The sequence below is a fragment of the Pteronotus mesoamericanus genome, unplaced genomic scaffold (assembly GCF_021234165.1).
Source record: "Pteronotus mesoamericanus isolate MK-2021 breed Mesoamerican mustached bat unplaced genomic scaffold, CSHL_Meso_final contig_73, whole genome shotgun sequence".
Lineage (NCBI taxonomy): Eukaryota > Metazoa > Chordata > Mammalia > Chiroptera > Mormoopidae > Pteronotus > Pteronotus mesoamericanus.
In genome coordinates this window covers 5,200,854-5,227,252 of record NW_026555245.1, presented here as the reverse complement: position 1 = coordinate 5,227,252, position 26,399 = coordinate 5,200,854, and the positions used below count along the sequence as shown (strand labels likewise).

Below are 26,399 nucleotides of genomic sequence, written 5' to 3'. Positions count from 1 at the left end.
CCTAACACCTGAGCATGGGAAATTAAACATCCATGCCACCCAAAGGGCACCATGTTAGACCCTGGATACAAAATGCAAAGGAACAGGCTGAGTTCTTTCCCTCATAGGGCTCACCATGAAGATTATGCACAAGATGTTCTGGCAGCATAGAGCAGGTGAACATGGATGAGTAGATGTCAACTAGGCAGAAAGCAGGAAAGGGGCGGGGAGGCAGCCTGTCTGAGGCACCAATAAGCACAGGCTGAGGGGATTTGGGGCAGGGAAGCAGCCAGCAATTCCTGTAATTCAAAGGAGCTGGTGAGGCTGGAGAGCTCAGAATGGGGAGGGGGCAGCAGGTGTGGATGAGAAAGGAGAAGTTAGCAGATGGAATTAGGAGAAGGAGCCAGATGACTGCACAGGGCCTGAAAGCGCAGTAATGACACAGGAGGGGGCGGTTGTTTTGAGAGGGCACAAAGCCACTAGCAGGTTTAAAGAGAGAGATGGCATGATCAAGTGTGCGTCTTAATTATTCCCATCTTCAAAAAACTCTGGCTACAGCAAAGAATTAAGCAAAGGATTTTGAAAAAAGTTTTCAGAGGTAAAGGTAAACCTAAGTTCACTATCATTTAATCCAGAAATGTGGGACTTCAGGAGTTTTCACTCGCTTCTACTTTCTTTTATTCTAGAATGTGTAAAATTATAGACAATTAAAATCTGAAAGTAGAGACAGATCAATGGAACAGAATACAGAGCCCAAAAATAGACCCATATAAATACAGTCAATTGATCTTTGACAAAAGAGCAAAGGCAAAACAATGGAGCAAAGATAGTCTTTTAAATAAATAGTGCTGGAACAACTGGACATCTACTTGCAAAAGCATGAATGCAGACACAGACCTTACAGACTGTACACCCTTCACAAAAATGAACTCAAATTGGATCACAGACCTAAACTGAAAAACAAAAAATCTCCTAGAAGATAATACAGGAGAAAACCTAGATGACCTTGAGTATGGCTATGGTTTTTTAGATATAACATCTAAGGTATGGTCCATGGAAGACATAATTGGTTAGCTGGATTCATTAAAAAATAAAAACTTCTTTGTGAAAGACAATGTCAAGAGAATGAGAAGACAAGCTTACAGACTGAGAAAAAAAATATTTCCAGACACATCTGATAAAGGACTGTTATGTAAAATATACAAATAACTTCTAAAACTCAACAATAAAAAAAAAATCTAGCTTTAAAATGAGTCAAAGTCCTTAACGTCACCAAAGAAGATGCTCTATCATATGCCATCAGGGAAATGCAAATTAAAACAACAACGAGATATCACTGTTCACCTATAAGACTCGCCAAAATCTGGAACACCAACAACAGCAGTGCTGGTGAGGACGTGGAGCAACAGGAACTCCTGTTCATTGCTGGTGAATGCAGATGGTACAGACACTTTGGAAGACAATTTGGCAGATTCTTAGAAAACTGAAGATCATCTTATAACACCATCCAGCAAATACTCTCTTGGGCATTTACCCACAGGAGTTCTCAACTCATGTCCACATAAAAGTCTATACATGGATGTTTATAGCTGCCTTATTCATAATTGTCAAAACTTGAAAGCAACCAATATGTCCTTCATTAGGTGAATGGATTAACTGTGGTACATCCATATAAGAAGATATTATTCAGCATTAAAAAGAAATGAGCTATGAAGCCATGAAAAGACATGGAAGAACCTTAAATGAATATTACTAAGTGAAAGAAGCCAATAGGAAAAGGCTACCTACTGTATGATTCTTCTATGACCTTCTGAAAAAGGCAAAACTTGGAGAGAGTAAAAATATCGGTAGTTAATAAGAGTGCAGGGATAGGAATGAACAGGCAGAGCACAGATTTTTAGGGCAGTGAAAATACTCTGTAAGATACTCGAATGGTGAGTATATGTCATTACGTGTTTGTACAAACCAGTCGACTGTACAACACCAAGAACAAACCCTAATGTAAAATAAGGAATTTGGCTGATCATGATGTATGAAGTAGGTCCATCAATTATAACAAATGTACCACTCTGGTGAGGGCTGTTGGTAGTGGGGGGAAGGCTGTGTGTAGGGACAGAGGAGATACAGGAAATCTCTGTACCTTCCTCTTAGTTTTGCTGTGAACCTAAAACTGCTCTAAAAAAAAAAATAAAGTCTTTATTTCATCTGATACCTTATTTCTTTGAGGGGGTGGAGAATAAAGATTGTATTCTCACTAAACCGACACGAGCTGATCTTTCTAGATACCCTGTCACTAAGAAGAAAGGCTTACCTTCTCTCCCACAGAAGTTAAGTAAAATTTACTGATTTCAAAATGTACTTTTATTCCACAGTACAATAATTCACAGAATAAAATCCAACTAACTGGAAAATAAATTCCAACAGCCAAATCAAGCTATACTGCTAGACCAGGGCTACATTAGTTCTCTTTCTGAAGTTCAAGTCCTTTTTTCCAGACAGGAAGGGCCACTACCTTGAGCCAGCCTCGTACACCTGGAAATGATTCTGGTCTGTGTTCTCACAATAGGTCTTGCTCTTCATTAACTCAGACACAGCATGGGTACCTGGCTCTTCCGAACAGAGAAAACAAGCGTCTCTTGCACTTGGTCCTGCCATCCCAAAGACTGGGAAAGACAAGCCAGTCCAGCGCCCTGGGCTTTCCTGGGCTGTTCTGCTGTTGTTCCATCCAAGGACGGCCTAGTCCAGGTATTCGATCAGCAGTGCCTCAGCCCGGGCCCTCTGCCCAAACATAGCTCCTGCGAGTAAAATTCCTTCCAGACTCACGTCCCGGAAACATATTTCACTAGGTACTTTTTTGGGTAATATTCCCCCAGAAAGTGTTAAAATGAGCACTCCCTGGAAAATGGGTATGTTAACTAGATTTATTAAATGTCTAGAAGCATTTCAAATGGCAAAATTGCTTCCTATTTAAAATCGTTGACATTTAGGCAGTGGGAGTTTGCCAATGGAGAGAGGAAGATAGAAACAGCAAGGGGCAACGTGCTGAAGGCCTGGGGGAGGCACACTCGAAACAGCAGACGACGTCTTAAGTCCTGAGTGACTCCTACACAGGGCAAGTGTAATCGCCTGGCCAAATTCAAGTGCTTCCTCACCACACCCTGGCTCAGTGACCCCAGGGCAAAATCCTTAACCTCTTGTGCTTCAGTTTCCTCAGTCATGATGTAAGTACAGTGATGGAACCTTCCACATTACATTGTAAGAATCAACTCTTCCTGAAGCACATGCAATCACACAAGGAACACCAAGGGTAATCGATAAATGTCACCCACTGTTATGATCTGTGACTCTTCTATCCAAATGAATTAGAAAGAAGTAGGTGGTTATCTCCTGTCAGCTTCTCTGCTGTGTCTTGGGAAAGATCTAGAAGAAAGCCAGGAGCGTGGTGTGGAAGTCCCATGAACAGAAATATTGCCTTATGTGAACCAGTGCAGGAGAATCTGAAAAATGAGAATTGGGTCATGCCTGAGTCAGTCTGCAAACCTAATAGTCCAGGGGTCAGTAAACGTTTTCAGTAAAGCACCAGATAGAAGGTATTAATAATACCTGTTGCAACTACTCAACTCTGCCATTGCAGGATGTAAACAGCCTTACATGATACATAAATGAATGAGCTTGGCTGTGCATCAGTAAAACCATCTTTACAAGAGGCAGAGGGCCAAATGGACCTTACTTTGATCTCTGTCTATTAATATGGGCCCTGAACATAAAAATGGAAGTGGGGTAATGCAGACCTAACACGTCCATACCCAGGAGACAGGACTTGTTCATTTCCTGTCCCTAGGTAGGTCCATATCAACTTTTTTCATACATGGATATCACGTTATCAGTGCTATTACACCTGTGTACAATGCACATGTGAGACTACGCACCTCTTTACTTAAGAGTACTTATAATGCACATTTACTCTCCCAGTATTTCTCTTCTATCAACATACTTTGAATCAAGCTAAATGTAGGCATAATCTAGTAAGATTAGTGCAGGTAGGTGTATTATAGGTTTTTTTTTTAACTGAAATTTTCTACTTTGGCAAGAAAGATAAGGCTTGAGGAGAAAATATAAAGTGACATAACAGTTTCTGTAAAAATTTCCTTCTAAATGACCTCTGTCACCTTCCCAGGTCTGCTAGGAACAATCATAGCTCATGCTTATTGTCCTGTATCCTGTCTGCTTTAACATTCATCCAGAATTTTCTTTTTTAATCAAAAAGTGACTTTATAAACTGTGCACTAAGGATGCATTATGGTTATCAACAGTCACATGAAAATAAGCCAGGGTGAGCCGGTGGATCTGCACTTTTTACTTCCAGCTTCCCTCTAGTAATGTGTAGACACCAGTGCAGTGAAGAGACTCCTCATTAATGTGTGCCTAAATCGGAGGACAATCAGTGATAAACCCTTCTCCCCTTCCCTGACCCTATCCAGACACAATGTAACTAAGCCTTGCTTTTCAGGAGCAGGAAACAGAATAGTCACTGATAAAACACATCAAGCTGGGACAAGAGAAGCAGGAGACAGGTAACTCCTTCAGGTCTCAGATAGTGGCGGAGAAAGACCAGAGGCAGCTGCTTGCTGGCCACCTGGGGAACATGCAGGGGCAGGGCTACCTTCACAATGCTGCTTAGCCCAAGCAATGGGAAACTAGGAAAATCCAGGCACAAGTACATGAAATTGGTACAAAAAACAGAAGTTGGGCAGTCTTGTCAGAAAGCAACAGAGAGTAACTGGAATGCTCTTCCTACTGTGATTTAACCATTTTTAGCTTAAAGTCTATAACTAGCTGTTTTATTGATGGTAATGCATTTATATTTTGCAATAAATAAATCCTTTTAGACCTCAAAAAACAAAGGTGCGTGCTTAATAAAAAGTTAAGTACCAAATTTCCTGTCCTCAAGCAGTATGGTGATAAATGTGTCACTTGCCTGAAAGGTTTAAGTATCACAGCCAAAAGGAGCCTAAGGAGACATGACAACTAACTGTAATGTGATGTCCTGGATGGGATCCTGGAACAAAAAAATAAAAGGACATTCAAGGAAAACAAAGGAAATCTAAAGTATGGACTTTAGTTCATGGTAACATACCAATACCAATACATTAATTGAAATGTTGCAAAATGTTATTAATGCGGGAGAGTGGTGGTTACATGGGAACTCTCTGCTCTATCTTCACAACTCTTCTGTAACTCTAAAAACATCCTAAAAAATAAGCTTATTTTAAAATGTTTGTCAACATGTATCCTTCGCCGTGGTGGACTAGGGTGATATCGTTAACCCCCTGAAAACCAGAAGAACCAAATCTCCTGAAGAAGCCTAAGCACTTATGTTTTTTAAGAAATCTGTGTTCAGAGTCTACAATTTCACTCATGCAGCTATAGAAGGTTCATTTACAGACCACCTGTGAAGCATGACTTTTCCCTTAGATCGAATGACCTGTTCTTCTAAATCAGCAATTTTCAACCTGTGTGCCCCAAGAACTTTTTAAAACATGCAATACCTGACTATTGAGTCAGGGACACTGACCTCTTTTCCCTCAGATTGTCAAATAAAAAGAAAATGACAACAGCCAACACAACAATAGTCATCCGGTGCGAATGAAACAAAATGATACCTTTTTTTTTTTCAGATTGGCAAAAAATACAACATTCTTTTGTGTGCACCACAGAATTTTAATTAGCTTACGTGTGCATGAGATGAAAAAGGTTGAAAACCGCTGTTCTAATTTGGTACTGTGCAAGTTTTATTCCAAGTTTTCTTCTATAAATGCAAACAGTAAGGTGATAGTTGTTTATTGTCTCCATTATCAGAAAAAGAACTTCACCTAGGTAAATGAGGCAGTTTTATATCAGTCTGATCAGTTGCATCAGTTCCAATAACAGTTTGATTTTTTTCCCCCATCCATTGCATGGAATCAAAGTAAAGTTTTTGGAAATTCATTGTGTTGAAGGTAAAACATCCAACCTTATTATGAGTGTTATTGTAAATTCAAAAAAATAAGAGTAAAAATGTTGTGGTATAAAATTTTTTACTAAATTAAGAAATTTGTGAATTAGAAATGCACTCAGAATTGGTAGTAGTGTATACAATTACACCCAAACAGATATTATACCAATTGAAACAGAAGCTGTAACTGTCAAAATTTCAAATATACTTATACAAAGAATCTAGCCATTTTTACGGTGGTTACTTTCTCTCTTTACAGTCTATCATCATTTGGGTTTTTGAAATGTTTGAAACTTCAAAGAATTATTTAGCTAATCAATCTACTTATTTTGTAAACTAGTCCTCTGAGTTTTCACTACATTTTGTTGAAAATCTATTGGAAAACTTTCATGAAATTAGTCAACATGGGAGCTTAAAAACTACTTTCCTTCCACTTCTGAAGCTGTTAGCAGTTTGGAATCAACTGAAAAGTAATTCTGAGAACAGGAAGGCAACCCCTCATTGTTTAAGGGTCAGCTGCATTTTATAGGACTATGTACATAATAAAAGCAATTTTTTGGACAATAAAATAGTATGTCAATACAATTAGATAATTGTACGTATTAGTTCCTCTCATTTATTCACAAGAAAATTCTGGATTGGAGAATCAACTCTATGGTTACTCTACTTTTCTATTTCATTTCCTCCACCTTTCTCATCTCCTAGGCATTTTAAGGAGTTCACTGTCTTCAAATTTTTTGTACAGTGCTTGACACACAATTCATGAGATTTCCACAAAGGGACAATGTTTGGATCAAACATGTTATCTAAGTCCATTTCACATCATCCCATCCCGTAACTATTTTTTTCAACTTTTTAAACTGAAAAGAGTTGGGAAACAGCTTTTTACCCCTCCCTAGTCATAGAATTATTTTAATATTAGTCATTGATAAAAATTAAGCCTTCTATATTTCCTGTCTACAAATCAAATCCTGCACATCTCCCAAGAATGGTCTCCTCCATGAAGCCTGCCCTGACTACTCCAACCACAAGAAATCCCTCCCTTCAGATCCCATGCCATGCTTCACCTGAAGCTCTGCCTACTGATTTTTCTGTGGATGCTTACCTTTCCAACTACCCTACCAGCCCCCCGTATCCCTTCCAAGCACCCAGAAATCTGACCCTCAGCAGTCCCTGTATTAATGAACAAGCCTAGGAAGGAAGACCCAATGGGACAGGATGTGGAGAAGGTGGAGTTCTGTACTGTTTCTGAGGCAGGCTAAGGACTGACTCAAAGAGAGTAAAGACGACAGAAGTGAAAACCTTGCTGGGCACAGGGCCAGGGGAGAGATGAACTATGGGAAACCAAATTACCAACCTAAAAAGTGGCAATGCCCTCTGAACACAATAGGAAAGGAGGAGATTCCAGGAAGTATGCCAGATTGAAGGAGCACACTCTATTCTTCAACCAGCTGGCTGCCTTCTCCTTCGTTTATTTTTCCCTTTTCTCCTTTCATATTGTTTCCAACAGAGGAAATGACCAATATTTACTATATAACCCACACTTAAAAAGCTGCAAGGAGCCAAAATTTTCTACTTGAGAAACTCCTGGGACTTGTAACTAATATTTCTGAGATGCAGAGGCCCCTCTGTTCCTTCCAACTCAGATTTGTGTTTTTGCTAAATGGCTAAACCAGTGTTGTGAATGCTGAATATATTTCTTCAATAATAAAAAAGAATGCATTTTTTTAAAAAGAGTATGTATAATTTTATAAGTATTAAAATATATACGCCTTCCAAAAATACAAATAAATCACATGACTTTATATAAATCAACACAGACTTTAAATACTACATTACATAAATAACTCACCACCAACTTCTATTGAAGAAAAAAATTTGCCTGTCTTTCCAAAATCTCCAATCGACTTCTTAATATACCACAGAATCATGACTACCAGTAAAGAGCACATTTTCTCTCCTATAATCAGTGTATTAGGGATATAAATGCATTTTACCTGTTCACTCAGCAGCAAATGTATTTCCTAAATTCATATTTAATATATGTCAACACTCACTAATTATTGAGTGACTGGCATTTAACTCTAAAACATTATTGATGGCGTGGAAGAATAACAGGTGCCAAAGCTATAGTCCCATTTTCTTCAACAGTTAAATATCCACCTTATGCCAGAGGAAAGGTGATACTGGCAAGAAAATTTGCTGGAGATTGTACACAATCTGCTCTGACCTGCCTAAAAGTCTCTTTCAAAGGTTACGAGGGTTGCTCTGAAAGATTATGTAGTGAAATGAGAATCTCTTTCCAACGACAACATTTTTAACTAGCTTAAATCAAAACGATTTGCATACATGGTAGTGTTTATTTGTTTGCTATACAAAAGACATGTCCTAGAAAGAATTTTTAAAGTCCACTTTTAATTTTAAGAATCATTGATCTTCATCTGCCTACCTTGCTACCTAACCATCAGATATAAAGATAAATCAATAATGCTTTTCCAGCATCTCTGTTTTATGCAAAGAGATGGGCCAAAAATATCAAACTAAAGCAAAATTAGTTGTAGGGATTTTCTTATAAATTTTCTTGAACACATTTCCCCTTTAAAATAAAATGTCCCTGGCATCTTTAATTCCACATTTCAACAGTTAAGACCCTTCGCGAGGCGCTGGGTCTCCTTCAATGGTGCCTGCAGCATATTTTCCACAAGGCAGAGCCTCCCCAGACACACTCCACTGCTCATCACCTGTGCACTTCACTGCTTTCCCAGCAACCTGCAGGAATTTAATTACTTTTTCATTTGATTTTCTGAAGAACCAAAAGGTGATTTTCTGGAATGTGCTTAAAAAAAGAAGGTAGCCAAAAATCCTATTAAAATCTGACTTTTTCACATGATCCCAGGATCAGCTGTCCCGAACACTAGCCCACGCTGAGCTCCCAGAGCCATGGCCCACTAAAAGAGCAAATAACCATCAGATTTGCAAATACTACCCACTGGAGAAATCTGACCCCAGTCCCACCGGAGAGGCAAGAAAAGAAAAACCAGGTCTTCTCTTAATTGAGTCATCTTAGCTCACTGGTTCATCAGATAAGGGAAAAGCAATTTCGGTGAACTCTGTATTTACATTTATCTCAGCTTATGTTTTTCATCCCAAACCTTTACTGTCCCCTGGTTCCCTGTGGTCTAAGCTGCCCTCCTCTCTCACTTGCATGGATTACCTCCCCTCTGGCAGTGCCACTGGCCCAAAAGCTACTAAACAAAATGGAAATATATGTTGAACAGTTCATTTAAATCCAAGTAGTAAAGAAGAAGCTGTACTAGTTACTACAATAATTCCCTTGAATGGACAAGAGACCCCACACAGCAGTAGTATCTATATACCTTCATGTATAGTTTTTGTAGCATTTCCCTGACTCAAAAAAAAAGCATTAAAAATAATTTCAGTGACCAACTGAGGGACCAAGACCTAGATCAAGCCCCTATCTTGCCCGGCTGCATGGGTTCCTCTCAGTGTAAGCCCACAGCCACTCATGGCTCGATGCCTACTTCTTACATGTAGGTAACATAAATCCATGTTTTGTGCTTATCTTTCTTAATGGCATTATTTTTAAAAAGATAATATAGAACTACAATGTCTACTTTGGGGACTTTCAACATGAAGAAAGTTAAAATGTGAATTCAAATGAAAAAGGAATAATACTGCAAAAAAAGGAATAATTTCAATATGATGAAATGGCACTCGAGCCACCTGAAACTCAGGAACCCAGGCACCACAAAGAATCCAAACGAAGGTCAAGGTTCAGGAGAGAATGAAGGCCTCTGCGACACACCTGCCTGGTACAGGAATAACCTGCATTCGAACAGAGGTTTTTAAAACAATTCAAATACATCGGATCACTTACTTTCTGAATCTTTGGCAAACATAGGTACCTGAGAAGGAAGGAAGTCCTGACAATAGTAAATCATAGCCTGACCACAGCACAGACGATGCAGACAGGAACTCAGAAAGTCAGGCTGGGCTACCGTCTCCACAGATCCTGGCAATATCACTTCACTACTGCCCAGCAAGAGATACACGTCATAAAGATGACCCTGAGTTAGCGAGGAAAGCTTAAACTATTCTGCAAACAGTTACTAAAAGCAACACATTGTATGGGTCCATATGCCTATCAAAAGACATGTGACAGACTACTCACTGCAGCACTATATGCAATAGCCACAAAGGAGAAATTATCCAAGCGGTCCTTAATGGTAAAATCGGTACATTGTGGTACTTCACACAGTGAAGTTCTCTACAGCAGGGGTGTCCGACCTTTTGGCATCTCTGGACCACACTGGAAGAAGAGTTGTCTTGGGCCACACATTAAATACACAAACACTAATGAAAACTGATGAGCAAAAAAAGGGTCCGTGCATAATTTCCGTGATATCTGCCACCACAGAGAAGCAAAAAGGTCCTCACATAATTACCCTAATTATGCAGCCTCCCGTTCAATAGTCTTTTAAAAATTGTCGAGCAGGTCCCAAGTTTGTGATCACTAATACAGAAAATGTACATATTCAAGTAATAAAATGTCATTGATTTTTTATTGTAAAAGTAAAAGAAAAGAGGGCAACATAAAACTAGTGGGATGTTTGACACTGTATTGGGAAACTAGTGTATCAATATCTGGTGTGATAGACGTAGTTGCAATTCTGTGAGTTCTCAAGGTGCTCATCAGATATTTTGGTTCTATTTTACTCTTAATGTGTTTCATTCTTGAAAATAGTTGCTTGCAAATGCAGGTGCTGCCAGATAACGATGACATGAATAAGGCGTGATTGGGAAGCAAAGGATATTTGTTTCTGGGAAGATAGGAACTATGAAAGTCCAGGAAAGAAGCATAATCAAATTTTTCTTAAGCTGAATGTCAGATTGCAGCTCTATGCATTCCACTTGAAAATTGGCAGGTAACATATTTATGTCGACTGAAAATGGAGTCACTAATATATGACATAATGTTTTAAGTAAAGTTACAATTTTGTGTTGGGCCGCATTCATAGTCACCATGGGCGTGGGATGGACACCCCTGCACTATGGCAATGGAGGTGAGAGATCTACAGCTACCCTAATTTATTTATCCACTTCTCAGGTACAGGGCTCTCAGGTATGGCCAATGCTGCTGGTCTAAGGCCCCTGAGTAGCAAAGCGTGAGAAAAAGATTTAAAACCGTTGTCTGCTGAGCTTCTAGGAACTGAATTACTTCATCCTGAAAATATGAGCCTGGGGCTAGAGGCTACCTCATTGCTGAGTTTTAGGACCTGTATCTGGGCTTCTCCATGCCTCTCAAATTGTATCCTTGTTAGCAACGACTATCTGAGGGACAAAAACCAGTAGTTAGGGATGGCAGAACAAGACCTTGTTCCTACTGAACGGAATTTCTTACTGTTTCTCATTAAAAGTTCAGCCTTTGGACTTCTTAGCTTAATTCCTTTCCCATAGCATTTACAGACGATAGGGAGGGAAGGAAGTAGGAAGGGAAAGAGAGAGAAGGCGAAAAGGAAGAAAGAAAGTGAGCAAGCAAGCACTTAGGTTGCCGCGGAAAGTGTACGCTATAAATACTGGGTTGGCTTGCCAGATGGCTACGGCTGCTTAAATCCAAGATGTCTCTTCTGTGCATGCTCAGTTTGCAATTATAGATATTTTAATGAAGAATGAGACTGAAGGGTGAGAATGGAAGGGTAAAGATAAGGGTGAATAATAAGCCCTCTTCTCCTGGGGAGCAGCCATAAACACATGAAGGGCAAACCTTTTCCTGGCAGACAGAAAAATGTAAATAATTTTAAACTTGCCCCAGAAATTTAGTACATTCTTTTGAAGTGTTTAGGTATTTGGAAGGGGTACAGGAGGAATATAACATATGTATAGGGATTTTTCCAGATTCAAATAAATATTTGAAAGTTTTCTGGTACATATTTTATAAGCTTAAGGCATTAAAAAATGCTCTCTGATCTTTTTAAAACTGATTCTCATAACAGGGAATCTCAATAACTGAGAGAATCTGAAAAAGTTCCTTAGTGGCTGTGATCGTTAATGTTATGCGTCAACTTGCCTAGGATACAGCAATCGAACATTTGGTCATACAAGTCTGGACATTGCTATGAAGGTATTTTGCACATGAGGTTAACATTTAATTCAGTAGAGTCTGAGTAAAGCAGATTATCCTCACCCAATTAGTTTAAGACCGTTAAATGAAGACTCACCTCCCCCAAAGAAGAAAGAATTCTGCCAGCAGATTGCCTTCAGACTCGAATTTGCTACATGGATTCTTCCCTAGGTCTGCAGCCTGCCAGCCTACCCTGCATTTTGGACTTGTCAGAATCCACACTCTTGTGAGCCAAGTCCTCAAATTAATTCAATTGCTTTTTTTAGATAGATAGATGATAGGTAGGTAGGTAGGTAGGTAGATAGATGACAGACAGACAGATAGATATAGAGATATATACATATCTTATTGGTTTTCTTTCTTTGGAGAACCTTAACTAATACAGTGGCTTAAATCATTGCACTTCTACTGGGGCTGACTGCACATAAACAAACGTACCAGCTTCATGGTGAATACAAGGCCTGTCCAGAAGGTATCCAGACATGTACTATCAAAAAGAGACTCTACATTGTACATAGGACAATGAAGCCTCAGTCCCCTCCAAAGTAGGTACCTTGGGACCTGACACAGTTCTCCCAATCACCATCGACTACCCTGTCACATTCTCCTGAATTTCATCAATGGTCTAAAATCTCTTCCCTTTCAAAGGTGATTTTAGTTTTAGGAAAAGACAGAAGTCATAAGGCACCAAATCTGGGCTGTAGGGAGGCTGAGTCACCTGGGTGATTTGATGTTTTACCAAAAGACTCTGCACGAGAGGTGATTTATGAGCAGGCATGGTGTCAGGATGAAGCTGCCAATCACCAGTTGCCCATAGCTGTGGCCTTCTGAATCATCCAGTTTCCCTAGAGGAATGTTCAAACTTAATGCAAAATTTAATGCAGATTCATTGCTCTACTTGTTCAGCCATTTTCAATGTGACGGCCACACAGTACACATGCTCACTCAATAGCGTCTACTGCCCCCATTGACTAGTACAGTGAAGTTGTCATTATTCATACATGCACATTCCAGTCCATTCTCCTTGGCTGTCAGGTTACATCAGTGTTGCACAAATCCTTTTCTTTAAATTAACAATGGCTGGACTTTTTCCAGACAGACTTCACATTTGCTATCATTCCTACAAGAGCTGAATAAGATTATTCAACTTATTGAGTTCAATAAGTTGCATTCAATAAGAACTAAACTCCTACTTGGTTGCTGAATCAGAACTTTAATTTTAAATATTATTCAACAGAGTAGGTCACTTTTAAGATTTTATTTATTTATTTTTAGAGAAAGGGAGAGAGAAAGAGAAGAAGAGAAACATCATGTGTGGTTGCCTCTCACTTGCCCCCAACTGGGGACCTGGCCCACAACCCAGGCATGTGCCCTGCCTGGGAATCAAACAAGCGTCTCTTTGGTTCACAGGCCAGCACTCAATCCACTGAACCACACCAGCCAGGGCAGTAGGTCAATTTTTAAGGCCCCAAGTGCTCAGCTATACAATACCATTTTAATTCCCACCACGGTTCATTAGGACTGTAACAACTTGTCTGATAGATCTGTGTACTTTTGTGGGTTGACAGATTTTTATTAGCCTGAAGACAGCTTATTCACGATAATCTGTTAGGAGAGAGGGAATGCAGCATCCTTTTAGACCAGTATAAAACCTCCAAATCTGTACACAGAGAAGCAATCTAACACTCACTTACGGCCTTGTGCCTTGCTTTAGCCTCTTATGAATTTGTACTCAAGGCTCGTACTGCTCTGCCACAATGCATGATCCCATGACACCAATCAGCTCATTTCCTAAGTCAATAGGTGAATTCCCAGCATGTTAATGTTTTGCACCTTCAAGTAACAGCCACCAAATGCAAGTCCATTGCCATAGCTGAAGGCAGCAGGCTGCACATGAACAAAGGGCTGGACACAACGCCCTCTCACCCTGGGGTCTTCCTCTCAGCACAGACTTGGTCCACGTGCTTTGTCTTGGTTCTCTCGGATCTTTGTACATTTTGTCTTTGTCCCCATAACTCAGCAGCCACAATCCATATACCTCCTTCCATCAAGCTACTTTTACTTTCAAAAAACCTGCAAAATCCTATATTTTTGTGTTTTAAAACATCTACAGGTATTCTGGGCTGCTGTATTCCTATGTTTATTAAGATTATTCCGTGACTTTTTTTTTTTTTTACTGTTCTAATACCTTATTATGATTATTACTATTTTTTTTTAATCTGGTTACAAAGCTGTACAGTTAGTGAGTAGTCTGCCCCAATCCTACTTTTTTTTTCATTTGACTTGTGCGCTTTTGCAGAATATTAGGTTTTGTGGCATGTACACTATGTTAGAGCAGAACGGCCGGCACTGTAATTCATTCATTAACATCTCCACATGAACCGTATCTTCCAGGCTGAAGTACGTGCTATGCCAACAGATCCCCAAGGAAGGAGAGAAAGAGAACGTTGCATCACAAACACTAACACTAGTTTATGGCACGTCCATCAGGAAATATGGCATATGAGAGTCCTAAAACGTGGATTTTCTAAGCAAATGTCGGCTGACTTTTCAGGAACTCGTCCACTTCAGCCCAGAGCAGACCATACCTCTGAGCCACATAAGTAAGAATTACAAGGCGACCATGTCACATCGGGAGATGAAACAGAGCAGCCGTCAGCCTCAGCCAACCAGCTACAAGTCAGCATGTGCTGCCACAACCTCCCACGAGCCCTCCCGCCTAGACAAGGGGACACTGCGGCTCCCAGCAGAGGACACTTGCACCACTGCCTTCAGATTTCAGAATGAGTAACTCATTTGCACTTTTCTGCTGTATGTCCAGACATTTAAAAAAATTTCTAGTCAAAGATGTGATTATAACAAAAGAGCCACTGCAGCATGCTCCATAATTTTGTAATTGTAAATTATCACAATGGGATATCATAGCTGAACATTCCCATAAAATGTCCTAAAACTAAATCAAATAAATTGGAATTGAAGAGAGTGGTTGCCCCGGTGTGTGTGTGTGTGGCAGAAAGGAGCTCTTAAATGTGTTATTACCCCCAGTGTATCTGCTTATTCACATAAAAATGAAAGGGGTGAGTGTATTTAAGGGGCAAAGCTGGACAGAACCCGTATTTGGGACTGATTCCAAAACACTAGACACGGAGCTGTTGTAGCTATTCCAATGTCTTATCTCTGTAAAAAAAATTCATATTCCCATAACATTTGTTTTTTTCTCATGGTAAGAAACATACAACATGAAATCTACCTTCTTAATAAAATTTTAAGTGTATAGTACATTACTGTTGACTAAATGCACATTATTGTGAAGTAGATATCTAGAATTTTCTCACCTGCAGTAGCTGAAGCTCTGTAACCCATGAACAGCAACTCCCCATTTTCCAGCCCCACCCCACTTCAACCAAAATTCTACGTTCTGCTTTTAAGAGTTTCATTGCTCCAGGTACCTCTTATACGTGGCATCATACAGTATTTGCCCTTCTGTGACTAGCTAATTTCATTTAGCCTAATTCCTAGCATGCATATTGTAGGAATTCCTTCTTTTTTAAAGCTGAGCCACTGTTTGTTTGTTTTTTAAAGCTGAAACTTTTTTTTATCCATTCATCTGTGAAATAGACACTTAGGTTGTTTCTACCTCCTGGCTACTGTGCATAATGTTGCATTCATCGTGGGAGTCCGGATATCCCTGCAAGACCCTGATTTCACTTCTTTTGGCTATATACCCAGAAGTGGGATTGCAGGATTCTATGGTGGTTCTATTTTTAATATTTTGAGGCACCTCCACGCTGTCTACACCCTTTTACATTCCTATCAACAGTTGCACAAGCGTTCCCGTTTCTCCACGTCCTCACTAGCACTTGTTTGCTTTCTGGTTTTTTGATAACAGCCATCCTAACAGGTGTGAAGTAGTATTTCATCATAGTTTGATTTGCATTTCCATCATGATTAATGATGTTGACCATCTTTTTAACCTATAATTTTTTTTTGCTTGAATGACAAAGTATTCCAACAATGTGGTACCAGAAAATATGACCTCTCATAAGTAAATTTCCTTATTTTTCATCAGAAATCATTCCATTGCGATTGATTTTTTTACATGTCTTAAAAATCAGGGAATGCTTAAAAACTGTGACATGTCTTAAAAACTGTTCCAGCTTCAAGATGAAGAGGTGGGAAGACATTAAGGAAAAGGTGTTCTGGACACCCCAGTGCCTTCAGAGCTCAGCATTGGCCCCCAGGACTCATCTGTCAGAGCAGCATACCCTGGAGACAGAGTGTTATTCAGCGACCTCTATTGAGCCCGAACAAGGTAACTCCAAGCAAAAAGGAGAGTAAAAAACAGATTATCTTTGAGTCAAAATACTATCCCACAAACTTGGAAGGGGAAGGAAGGCCAGAGTTAAAGTTCTGAGTTAGTGGACCACGGGACTACACTCCAGCATCAACACAGATCTTCAAAGCAAGATCCCACCTGACGCAAGGATTTACCATTCACAGGCAGGAAGCAGAGGTTGCAAACTGGATACAGCATCTTTTTCACCTCCGCGCTTTGACCTTCACAGAGTATACAAAACTGCAAATTTCCCCTTAACATCCAGACTTCTCACCATCTTTACAAGTTGGCATCACTGGCAATGCTGGGCCTACATCCGGCATGGCAGCCATGGGGAGGCAGCCCACGGATGAGGCAGAGGCTCCTCCTGGCCCAGGCTCCTCTCCACTCCACCGAATCGGTGCTCCCCGCCTGGCCCCGGAGGCCTCTGAGTGTGAGCCCCCCTCCATCACATCAGTCACCCACAGGTCAGAGCTCATCTGACAAGGGCCGAGACTCTCGCACGGGAGCTGTGACGTTACCACTGTAGATAAACAGATAACTTCTCTACTGAAGTCGGGAGGAAACTCCCCGATTTAATTGGTTTGCTTGGTTCCTAACTACAGGGGAGAGCTGGATCCAGACCACCTCATGGTTCTTGCCACTCTCTACCCTCGCTGATGATGTCATCTCTGGATAGAGAGAAACTGGCCAAGAAACTTTGATTTCTGATGGGATACTATTTGAAATCCAGTACCCAGTATAGCCCCCGGCACATGTGAATACAAAAAAAAAAAAAAACAAAATCAAGACTGGGAAAAATTTAAGATACATTTTTTCCACAGCATTATGCCCTCAATTTAAATGACAGACAAGATCAATTGAGCAATGAAAAATAGAGAAACTAATGTTTTCAACCCTATGTGGTTCTTGAGGATTTCATGTCCTTTTAAGAGTATTTCTAACAATAAACATGTAGGCCTTAGTAGAGAAAACATTTCCTATGGATTCCAGAGTTGATATAATGATGTTTATATCATATTACCTAACTACAAACAAACATACACCGGATATAAACTCCTCATACTTACAGCTCCAAAACATTTATAAGACCAACACTGGTTTACAAAATCACTGAAAATTGGCAACATTGATTTCATCGGACAGGGGGATGCACTTTAACTGAAACTAAGTAACCACAGCCAATGCCAATGTGGTACCAGCGCTTGCGCGTGGTTCTTTTGAGCGCTTACGTGAATAACCCCATCCTCCCATCACCCTCTAGTGAGATCACAGATGGCCCAACAATGCTGTCGCTTCCCATTTACCCAAACACGTCATTCATATGGAAAGCCCTCTGCTCCGCCTTCCTCATCCACCCACGACAATGTGTGTAGAGCTGTGGGACGCTGCACCATCTAAATCGCAAGGCAGGTTGTGAAACTGTGTAGCCGAATCTAGGATGGAGGGGTCACCCAGGCAATTACAAATGTGTTCAGATTATTTTACCGTTCACTAAATGAAAACAGAAATGTTTAGTCTTCTAAGACTCCTAAACATACACGTAAAGGCCCCAAAGGGTCTCTAGCCTCCAACTTGAGAAACACTCTTGACAGGAAATGTGCATAGTTCCGAGTATACGCCAGGAGGGGGAGGTGTTTTTCCGTTCCCTGTACTGCATCGCAGGTGCTTCAGGTATCAGAAACTTGAAGGTCAGGCTCAAGTCTACAAAGTCTCACTAGTGCCTAGGACACTAGCAGGCACATCAATGTTGAGTGAATAAGAGGAAGAAGGAAGCAAGTTAGAGCTACTGCACCTTGTTTTTATAAGACATACAGGCTAAGGCCTCAAGGGTTAAAATTCACTTATTCTCTTTTTATAACTGACAAAAGCAATTATAATTTGGAAGACCCCACATGTTTACAAATGGAAGCAATGATACTGTTTTCAGGGGAAACAATTCCAAGGAAATCATATGTGTCATACACACATTCCACCTTTATAGCCTCCCTCTGGGAATCAGTATTTACTTTGCATACAACCTGCTATAGGACTAAGATCGTCAGACAGAAACAGCCTGCATACCCATGATGATCGTCTCCCATTTCTTTCTTCCAACTACATATTGCAGGGGAGGGCTCCCTAAGCCTTAGCAAGAGATACATGAAGCAAGGATGCATATTGTATATACCATCTTAGGAGGGGGAAAAAAAAACCAGATACTTGAATCACTATGGCATTCGAACCTCTGCCATCATCTAAAGAATCTCATTTCAGCAATCAGCTTCCACACCTCCGTTCAAGGTAGAATAATGTGTTGTAGCTATTTCCATTTTACAAATGAAATAAGACTATTTAACCAACACTTTTCCTATTCAGCAACACTGAAAGGAAAAGAAATCAACAGAGACAAGAGGGAAGGAGGGAGGGGCGGGCAGGGAAAGGGAAGGGAAGGGGAAAGTCAAGGAACATATAGCAAGAACTCATGGACAAAACCAAAGGGGAAGAGCTGAGGGAGGGAAGGAGGTAGGGGGCAAGGGAAAGTGGTGGGGGGGAGGCAGAGACGAAAGAAAAGAAAAGAAAAGAAAAGAAAAGAAAAGAAAAGAAAAGAAAAGAAAAGAAAAGAAAAGAAAGACTATTTAACCAGAAAGAAATCAAGGAACAGGTAGAGATTTTCACATACTCAAAGTGACAGGAGCAGCATGACTATGCACTTGAACAGTGATTTGGGAGAGAAGTCAGTCAACATTTCAGGGTAGAGACAAGCTAGAGAAGAGCCTATGGTTGTTGGAATGTAGTCTTCCAATGACACCCCATTGTAAGCCTTTCCCTTTTTGCCTGCCCATCAGGACAGAATAAATAACCTCTCACCAAAACCTGAGAGAAACCTGGTCACTGCGTGTGCGACCAAAACTGACAGTCCTCTAAGACTGAGGAGGCCAGAGCACCCATTTGGGGTCGGAGGCCAAAAAGAAATTATGACATTGAGATGAAATTCAAATATCAGAACCCAAAGGGACCACCAGTAAATGGAACCCATAAATATAAAGTCATGCACAGACTTCTGCAAGGCTCCAGGGGTTCAAGGTAAAGCAGTAGTTTTCCTAACAAATAGCCTTCTCCCCCCTCAGCAGCAGCGTAATGACACACGTAATTGTGACAGAGGACGTACTAAAGAGGAAAAAACAACAGACCAGCAACAGTGAGAAAACAAAGATAGATAAATGATTGATGATAGGATAGATAGATAGATAGATAGATAGATAGATAGATAGATAGATAGATAGATACCCACCCCAGTTCCGAATCCAGAAAAGGCAAAGAAGATCTAAAAAACCTGTGGCTAGTGCACTAAGATGTTAGAGCCAATGCTAAAGATACATATTACACATAGTCAAAAAAAATAAAAAATAAAAAACAAAACGTTAAGCCCCTTCCAGGACTGGGGTCCAACTCCGCATTGCACCTTTAGGCTGGAACAAATCTTCATCTCCTTGGATGAACACAAAATTTATTACTCAACGTATGAGTAAAATATATATGAACATGTATTTATCTTCAAACACTACAAATGCAGTCTAAAGCACCCAGATACTCACATTTTGAATGTACTCAAGAGCTGAGATTAAACAGAGAAGTGCTGATTTGTCCATCCCGTGTCCAGTTGGCTCAGGGCCACAGATGCATTGAGTGGCAAGGGGGGAAACTGAGGCACTACCTAATCAATCAGTGTTTTGCCATCTGTCTGTTTATCCCTGTCTTTAGCTCCTCTCACCTTGTCTCCCTCTCTCCCTGTCTCCAGCCCTTTCTCTGTGTTTCTCTCTCTTTTTGCCTCCATCTCTTCTCTCCCTTTCCTGTCTTTCCAGCACTGCATCGTGTTAAGTGAGCAGGCTGCTGGAGCAACTACACTATCATAAAAGACCACTGTACTGAAAAGCCAAGAAGATGACTTGTAAAAGAAACCCTCCCCAGGAGTCAAACTATGCTTCTGCCTATGCGTAGCTACTTGTTTTTAAAAATGCTCTTGTTAAGTGGGATTAGTATTCAACTGTTGACCTTTTCCTCTTGATTTTAGTAATCACCATTATATGAACATGCTGAACTAAACTGTTTTGGCAATCCATGTACAGTTCTGGGTAGTTTGGGTTCTGCTCAATTAAATTTCTTGTTTTTAAATTAAGTAAAAGACTCCCCTTCAGTGTTGTGTGTGTAGAAAGGTCACAAACCATGTGCCACAACTGACCACACAGGCCCAATTTTTGTGTCTGACCGAAACCTACCCAAACCCTGCCTGGCAGGTCACCAAGTGCACTGACTCCTGTTATACTCCGGGAACCTGCCTCCGGTCTCTCTCTGAGCTGGCTATTGTGGCAGAACCTGTGCCCCTCCACAAAATGTGATCCCAGTGCCAGCTAGACCTTCATGTTTCTGTTTCTGAGAATGCAGGGTTCTAAACTAACTAATCAAACTGAATCAATTCACAAATGACAGTCACTGGCTACAAATGGAGTTCAGAAAACTCTGAAAAGTTGCAGCTCTGACCAGAGAAGACATTAATTCTGCCGTCCCCACCCCCGGTCAAATGATCAATGTATGCATGCAAGTGCACGCACGTTGCGTGCACACACATAATTTCCTTCTCTCCCTGCCAACTTCTGAACACTATGATCAGCTCATACTGAGAACTTGAGAAAATATAGAGAACTGAAAAAAGGCAGCCAGTATGAACTAACTGCTTTCTCAGTATATGAACCAAGGAACTGAAGACACAGGTTTTTTCGATTCATCCAGGAAATATTTACTGAGTCCGTTTATTGAGTACCTACTGGGTACAAATCTCCCTTTCACCAAGATAATGCCCCTAGCATCAGAAATTGGCTGGGCTAAGTTATTGTAAGTCTGCTCTCTGTCTCTCCCTAAACATTCTCTCCCCACATCAAGGACTTTTCTTGGCCTGGTACAATCTTCCTTCAGGAATTCTCTTACATAACCACATCATCTCATCCACTGTGGTTCTACCTGCTGGCTGACCTAGTTCCAACTTACTGGAAAGTGTTAACCATCCATCCTAACCCTAGACACCATGTACACATGCCCAGTTCAGGTTAACACATCTTGTGACTCCTTGGGACCCTCCCCACTCAGCCTGGAATGGAAGGAGTCTCTCTGTTTTTAAAAGGAAAATAACATAAGAATGTGTTGACACACATCCAAGAGGCCATTTTTATCCTTTCGCAATGCAGTATTACTTTCTAATATCACAGTAACTGATGACTGGGGAGTTTAATCCAAATTCGCTCATGTGGATCTAAGAGCCTGAATGAATTTTGAAATGGAAATCATTACCACTTTTTTTGGCTCTACAAGAACTAAACATTCTTATACCTGATATCTGTCCTCAAACTATACATGAATATCCTCCACCCCTCACCCCACAGGCATGGGACGGGGTGCCACCAGCGGGGAGATGGAGTGCCAGGAGGGAAACAAAGCCACCAGGTGGAAAAGCACACCTTTCTGGAGAGACAAGTTCCCTCTTGGAAGAAAACAGAATATTTTATATTAAAACAAGTTCCACTGGAGTAAAATGACAACCAAATACATGGTTTTTTAAAGGATAAAAAATCAAGGCTTCAAAGAAAGTTCCTGCTTGCAGCAGTCTGTTGGGCTATGTCCATAATATATGGAGTTTTCTGCAAATAACTCTCTTGCCTTTAAATGGTCTTTAAGGAAATTTTTGAAAAGTGTTGCACCCACAGTATGAACTTCTTGAGGGCATGAACTACATCTCATCCTTCCCTTTGTCTCCAGGGACCTAGCACAGGACCTAATATACTGTCTGGCACAAAATAAACACTCAATAATGTTTGCAGAATTAATTTGGCTGATATAATGGCAATAGCATTATCAATAACAAAAGATTTCTATCACATTTGGATGGGAGGAAGGGAAGGACACAGCTGTATAAGGAAGTGGCACAAAAGCAATCCATTTACAAAAACAGTTATGGCCACCATGGTAACAATCAGTTGAAGCGCGGCTCCGTTTAGTTCTTTTCCACTTAAACAAGTACAGGAAGGCAAACACTGTACTTGTTAATTTCCCATCAGAAGGGCTTGAGGCTTAAGACACAAGTCTACCAGGTGACACCAGTAGCCATTAAATTTAATAACCTCTGGAGAGTTTGAAAAAGTATTATAATAATAATAATAATAATATCACCAATAATAAGAAGTTATGACTTGTACACTGATCCTAGGAAGGTCATTTTAATCATTTAAGGGTTAAGTGTTAAGTATCTGCTGCTGAGACCTGACAACTCTGAAAAGTAGGTCCATATGTGTGTGCGCATATATATCAAAATAATATGATGTGAACTTTCCTTTCGTTATTCCTAAAATGGGTATCTTTTTAATTAGAGGGACCCAAGCCAAGTTACAAATGAAAGATGATTCAAAGAGCACAGTTTATAGCCATATCTAAATTGTTCCTCTCCCCTGGTGGAGACATTGCATTTTAACTCATTTGTAAATACTAGAAAAGATGGGTATCACACCCACTTTCTCTATACAATCCCTCTTATACTGCAGTGAGTCACTCTCCATGCCAGCGTTCCCTGTACTTTCCAAACTGGAGAGAGCCTGGGAGGAGGCGGAAGTGAAGACTCCTTGCCCTTCAGGTCTAGTCTGTGATTGGGTGAGCCAGGCCACTGCTACCTCCCAGGGCTCTTTCCTTTTCTGAGTCTTATTTCTCAGGTATGTGAACTGCCAACCAAAAGGATAGTCTTTCAAAATGTCTTAATAATAACACCCAGAGCCCCATAAAAATTTCAACTAAAATCTAAACAGAAAGCAAAAAACATTACAGCATTCACATATTTGCAGTGCCTGAGGAAGAAGAGACAGCAGCTGCCTGAGACGTACCAACACACCAGGAATAGACGGATGCAAATTAATCTTAAAAAAAAAAAACAAAAAAAAAAAACCTGAGCAGCTTCCCCTCCTTACCCTGCCCCAGCAGGCATCCCTTTTCCCGCTAAGAATTAATTTAGTAACTTTATATTACGTTATTTCTCTTAGAGTCATTAGAGTAGAGAATTAATTGTATGATTTTATCATGTTATTCTGTTATATATGAAAAGAGTTTTTCGATTCACAACACCTAGGATCAAATCCTTCCTCTTTTATTAAATGGCAAGTCCCTTAATATTTTTGGGTCTAAGTTTCTTCATCAATCAGAGAAAAGAAAGTCTACCTCCCAAAGTTACTCTGAAAATTAAAATGAACTCTGTAAAATGCCTAGCATATAGCAAGCACCAAGGAATATGTGTCCATCAATATAAATAGCCAACAATGTCTCTTCTACTTAGTAGTAGGAAAACAACATATGCAAAAACTGCTACAGAGAACAGCAAACTGGCAAAGGACCCGGGTCACCACCGCTCACCTCCCGGAAGTCCTCCAAGTAAGTGACAGAACCAGGTCGTTGAGGAGCCGGCACTCCTAAACCCGTGTCCTGGAAGAATCTCTAGATGTTGAAGATTTCACTCTGTCCCGTGTAATTAACAAAGCGCCTTTTGCAGGGCTCAGAAATAGCCAAATGAAACCTAGTCCCCTAAACCCTGATTCTGAATGCATTCTGTTTCTTCAACTCTTAGGGGACCTCGGTCTTGGAAAAGTTAGAGAGTCGGTGAATGGAGAAAAGCAAGTCACATAGAAGAGTAGCTTCCAATGGGTCTGCAGAGGAAACACCATTTTCACCTCCAGCCCTCCAACCCCCGACACGCACCTGGGGATGAACTTGGCCTCGTCCCCGAGTCTCGTCTGGAAGTCCTGCCAAGCCTGGCTGGGGCCCACCGCTCCCCAGGGAGCTGCCAGAGCTGCCGCTGCCACCTCCTCGTCGCCTTCGTCCTCCTCGCTGTCCCCGGGGTCGGACCCAGCCCGGGACTCGGAGAACGCGGGCTCCCGCAGCCCGCAGCCCCGGCGCCGCCCCCCGCGGCGGGCCCCGCGGAAGCCGCGCGCGAACTCCTGAAAGGTGATGGCGCCGTCCCGGTTGGAGTCCAGCCGCTGGAACACAGCCTCCGCGTCGGCCGGCCGCACGCGCAGCTCCGCGCACAACGCGCTGAACTCCTCACGCTCCAGGCGCCCAGAGCGGTTCGCATCGCAGGCGGCAAAGACTGAGCGCAGCCGGGCCAGCTCCTCCCGGTCCTCATCCGCTTCCATCCCGCCCGACGGGGGCGGTCGAGAGAGCTCCAGAACACGACGGGGCGCACTGCGCGCCCCGACTGCGGCGACAGCGGGAAGTCCGGGGCCACCTGCTGCTGGCGAGAGTCGTGGAGAGTTGGACTCGTCCGGGTGGTTCGGCCTCTTGCGGGAACGTTCGGGTAGCGCGAAGGGACTGCGCGGGTCGGGGGCGGCACGCTCCAACGATGGCCCTGCGCGCGGAGCCCTGTTGGCTGCCTACGCGCCCTGTGAGCGGCTGACTTGGCGCACAGCTCAGGAGCGTCCGCCAGGAGAGTCCACGGTTTGTCGGCACTGGCTACTTTCCTGGCAGGGCCCGGCCCCGCCCAGCCAGAGAGGAGGAGCGCGCGGCTCTGGCACCCTTGCCTCCGGGAGCCCGGCTGTGCTTTCCGTGTTGGGCTCTGATTTGGGGCTCTTGAAGTTGGGGACCCAGCCGGAATTGGGGGTGCGGTTGTAGCGTTGCCAGGCCCTTCGGCATAAGCTCTTAATCTACTAAAACCAAGAACTTAGCTCCCCACAGATAATGTTGCTTTCATGAGCGTAGGACGCTAACTCTCTTGGCAGAAAAGAGTTAGAGATAGTGTTCCAAATTGATTGACGTTATGTGTATTTTATTCTAATTCCGGACAATTGATAAACTTCTGTATATACAAGTTTTCTTACAAACCAAGGGGTAAGATTGACCCCATTCTTTGGTTTTACTGGCTTTCCTTAAGGCATGGCCGTCCAACATTAAGGTCCAACTAATAGATAATACACGATAGAAATCACATAGATTTTCCAGATACCCACATCCAAATAATTTTTCTCAGTTTTTGTCTCTTCAATTTGAGAGAAAATTAATAACCTAGATTATTGGTAGTCAGCAATATTTTCGAGACTGGGGTAGTTTAAAAAAATCCTTAAGAAAGTGACATATCCAAATGTATGTTCCCCTTTGTTCTTAAACACATTTCAACAATACTATTATTTCTTTAGTACTGTTCTATGGGTATAAAGTCTTTAAAATTCATTCATTTTGTTCCTTTTTAAAAATCTTGCCCTTCCAGTTACAAAAGACCTTCATACTGTCATATGAGTTGTGTAGCAAATGTTTCTTACCATGATTCTTACAGCCTGTGAAAATGCATGTTATTTTTACTTTACTTAGATTACCTGTTCCCTCCACTTTTTAGCCTTTCTTTACTGCCATTTCTTTTATTTATGACTCTGTATTTCCATTTTACCTCGTTCTTCATTCTTTTTATTGCTTATTACTTTGATTTTTTTAAAAATATGATAAAGTAGGGGATTTGACTGACACGATAGTACAATAAACACCATCAACACTCAGAGCATCTATCAAGCTGTAAATACCACTGGTAATGTCCATCTGTAAATTTAACTCAGTTTTTTCATCCACTCATTTACTGATGGGCATTTAGGCTGTTTCCAGTATTTGGCTATTGTAAACAACACTGCTATGAACATTAGGGTACATAAGTTCTTTCGAATTGGTGATTCAGGAGTCTTAGGGAATTTCTGGAATAAAAAGCAATCCCATTTTTAGTTTTTTGAGAAAATTCCATACTGTTCTCCACAGTGGCTGCATCAGTCTGCATTTCCCCCAACAGTGTACTAGGGTTCCCTTTTCTCCACAACCTTGTCAGCACTTGTTTGTTGATTTGTTTATGATGGCCATTCTGACCAGTGTGAAGTGGTTTTAATTTGCATCTGGCTGATGATTAG

The 26,399-nt window shown here is 41.3% G+C and overlaps 1 protein-coding gene across 1 annotated transcript in view; it reads right to left on the bottom strand.

Moving 5' to 3' along the window:
- The window catches only part of RASEF (RAS and EF-hand domain containing), a 66,521-nt gene extending 41,792 nt beyond the window's left edge, over positions 1-24,729 (bottom strand). Inside the window, exon 1 of the mRNA XM_054582988.1 lies at positions 24,220-24,729. Coding sequence (XP_054438963.1) covers positions 24,220-24,653 — 434 coding nt within the window. The 5' untranslated portion in view covers positions 24,654-24,729. The remainder of the gene's footprint in view (positions 1-24,219) is intronic.
- Positions 24,730-26,399: the final 1,670 nt, after the last annotated feature.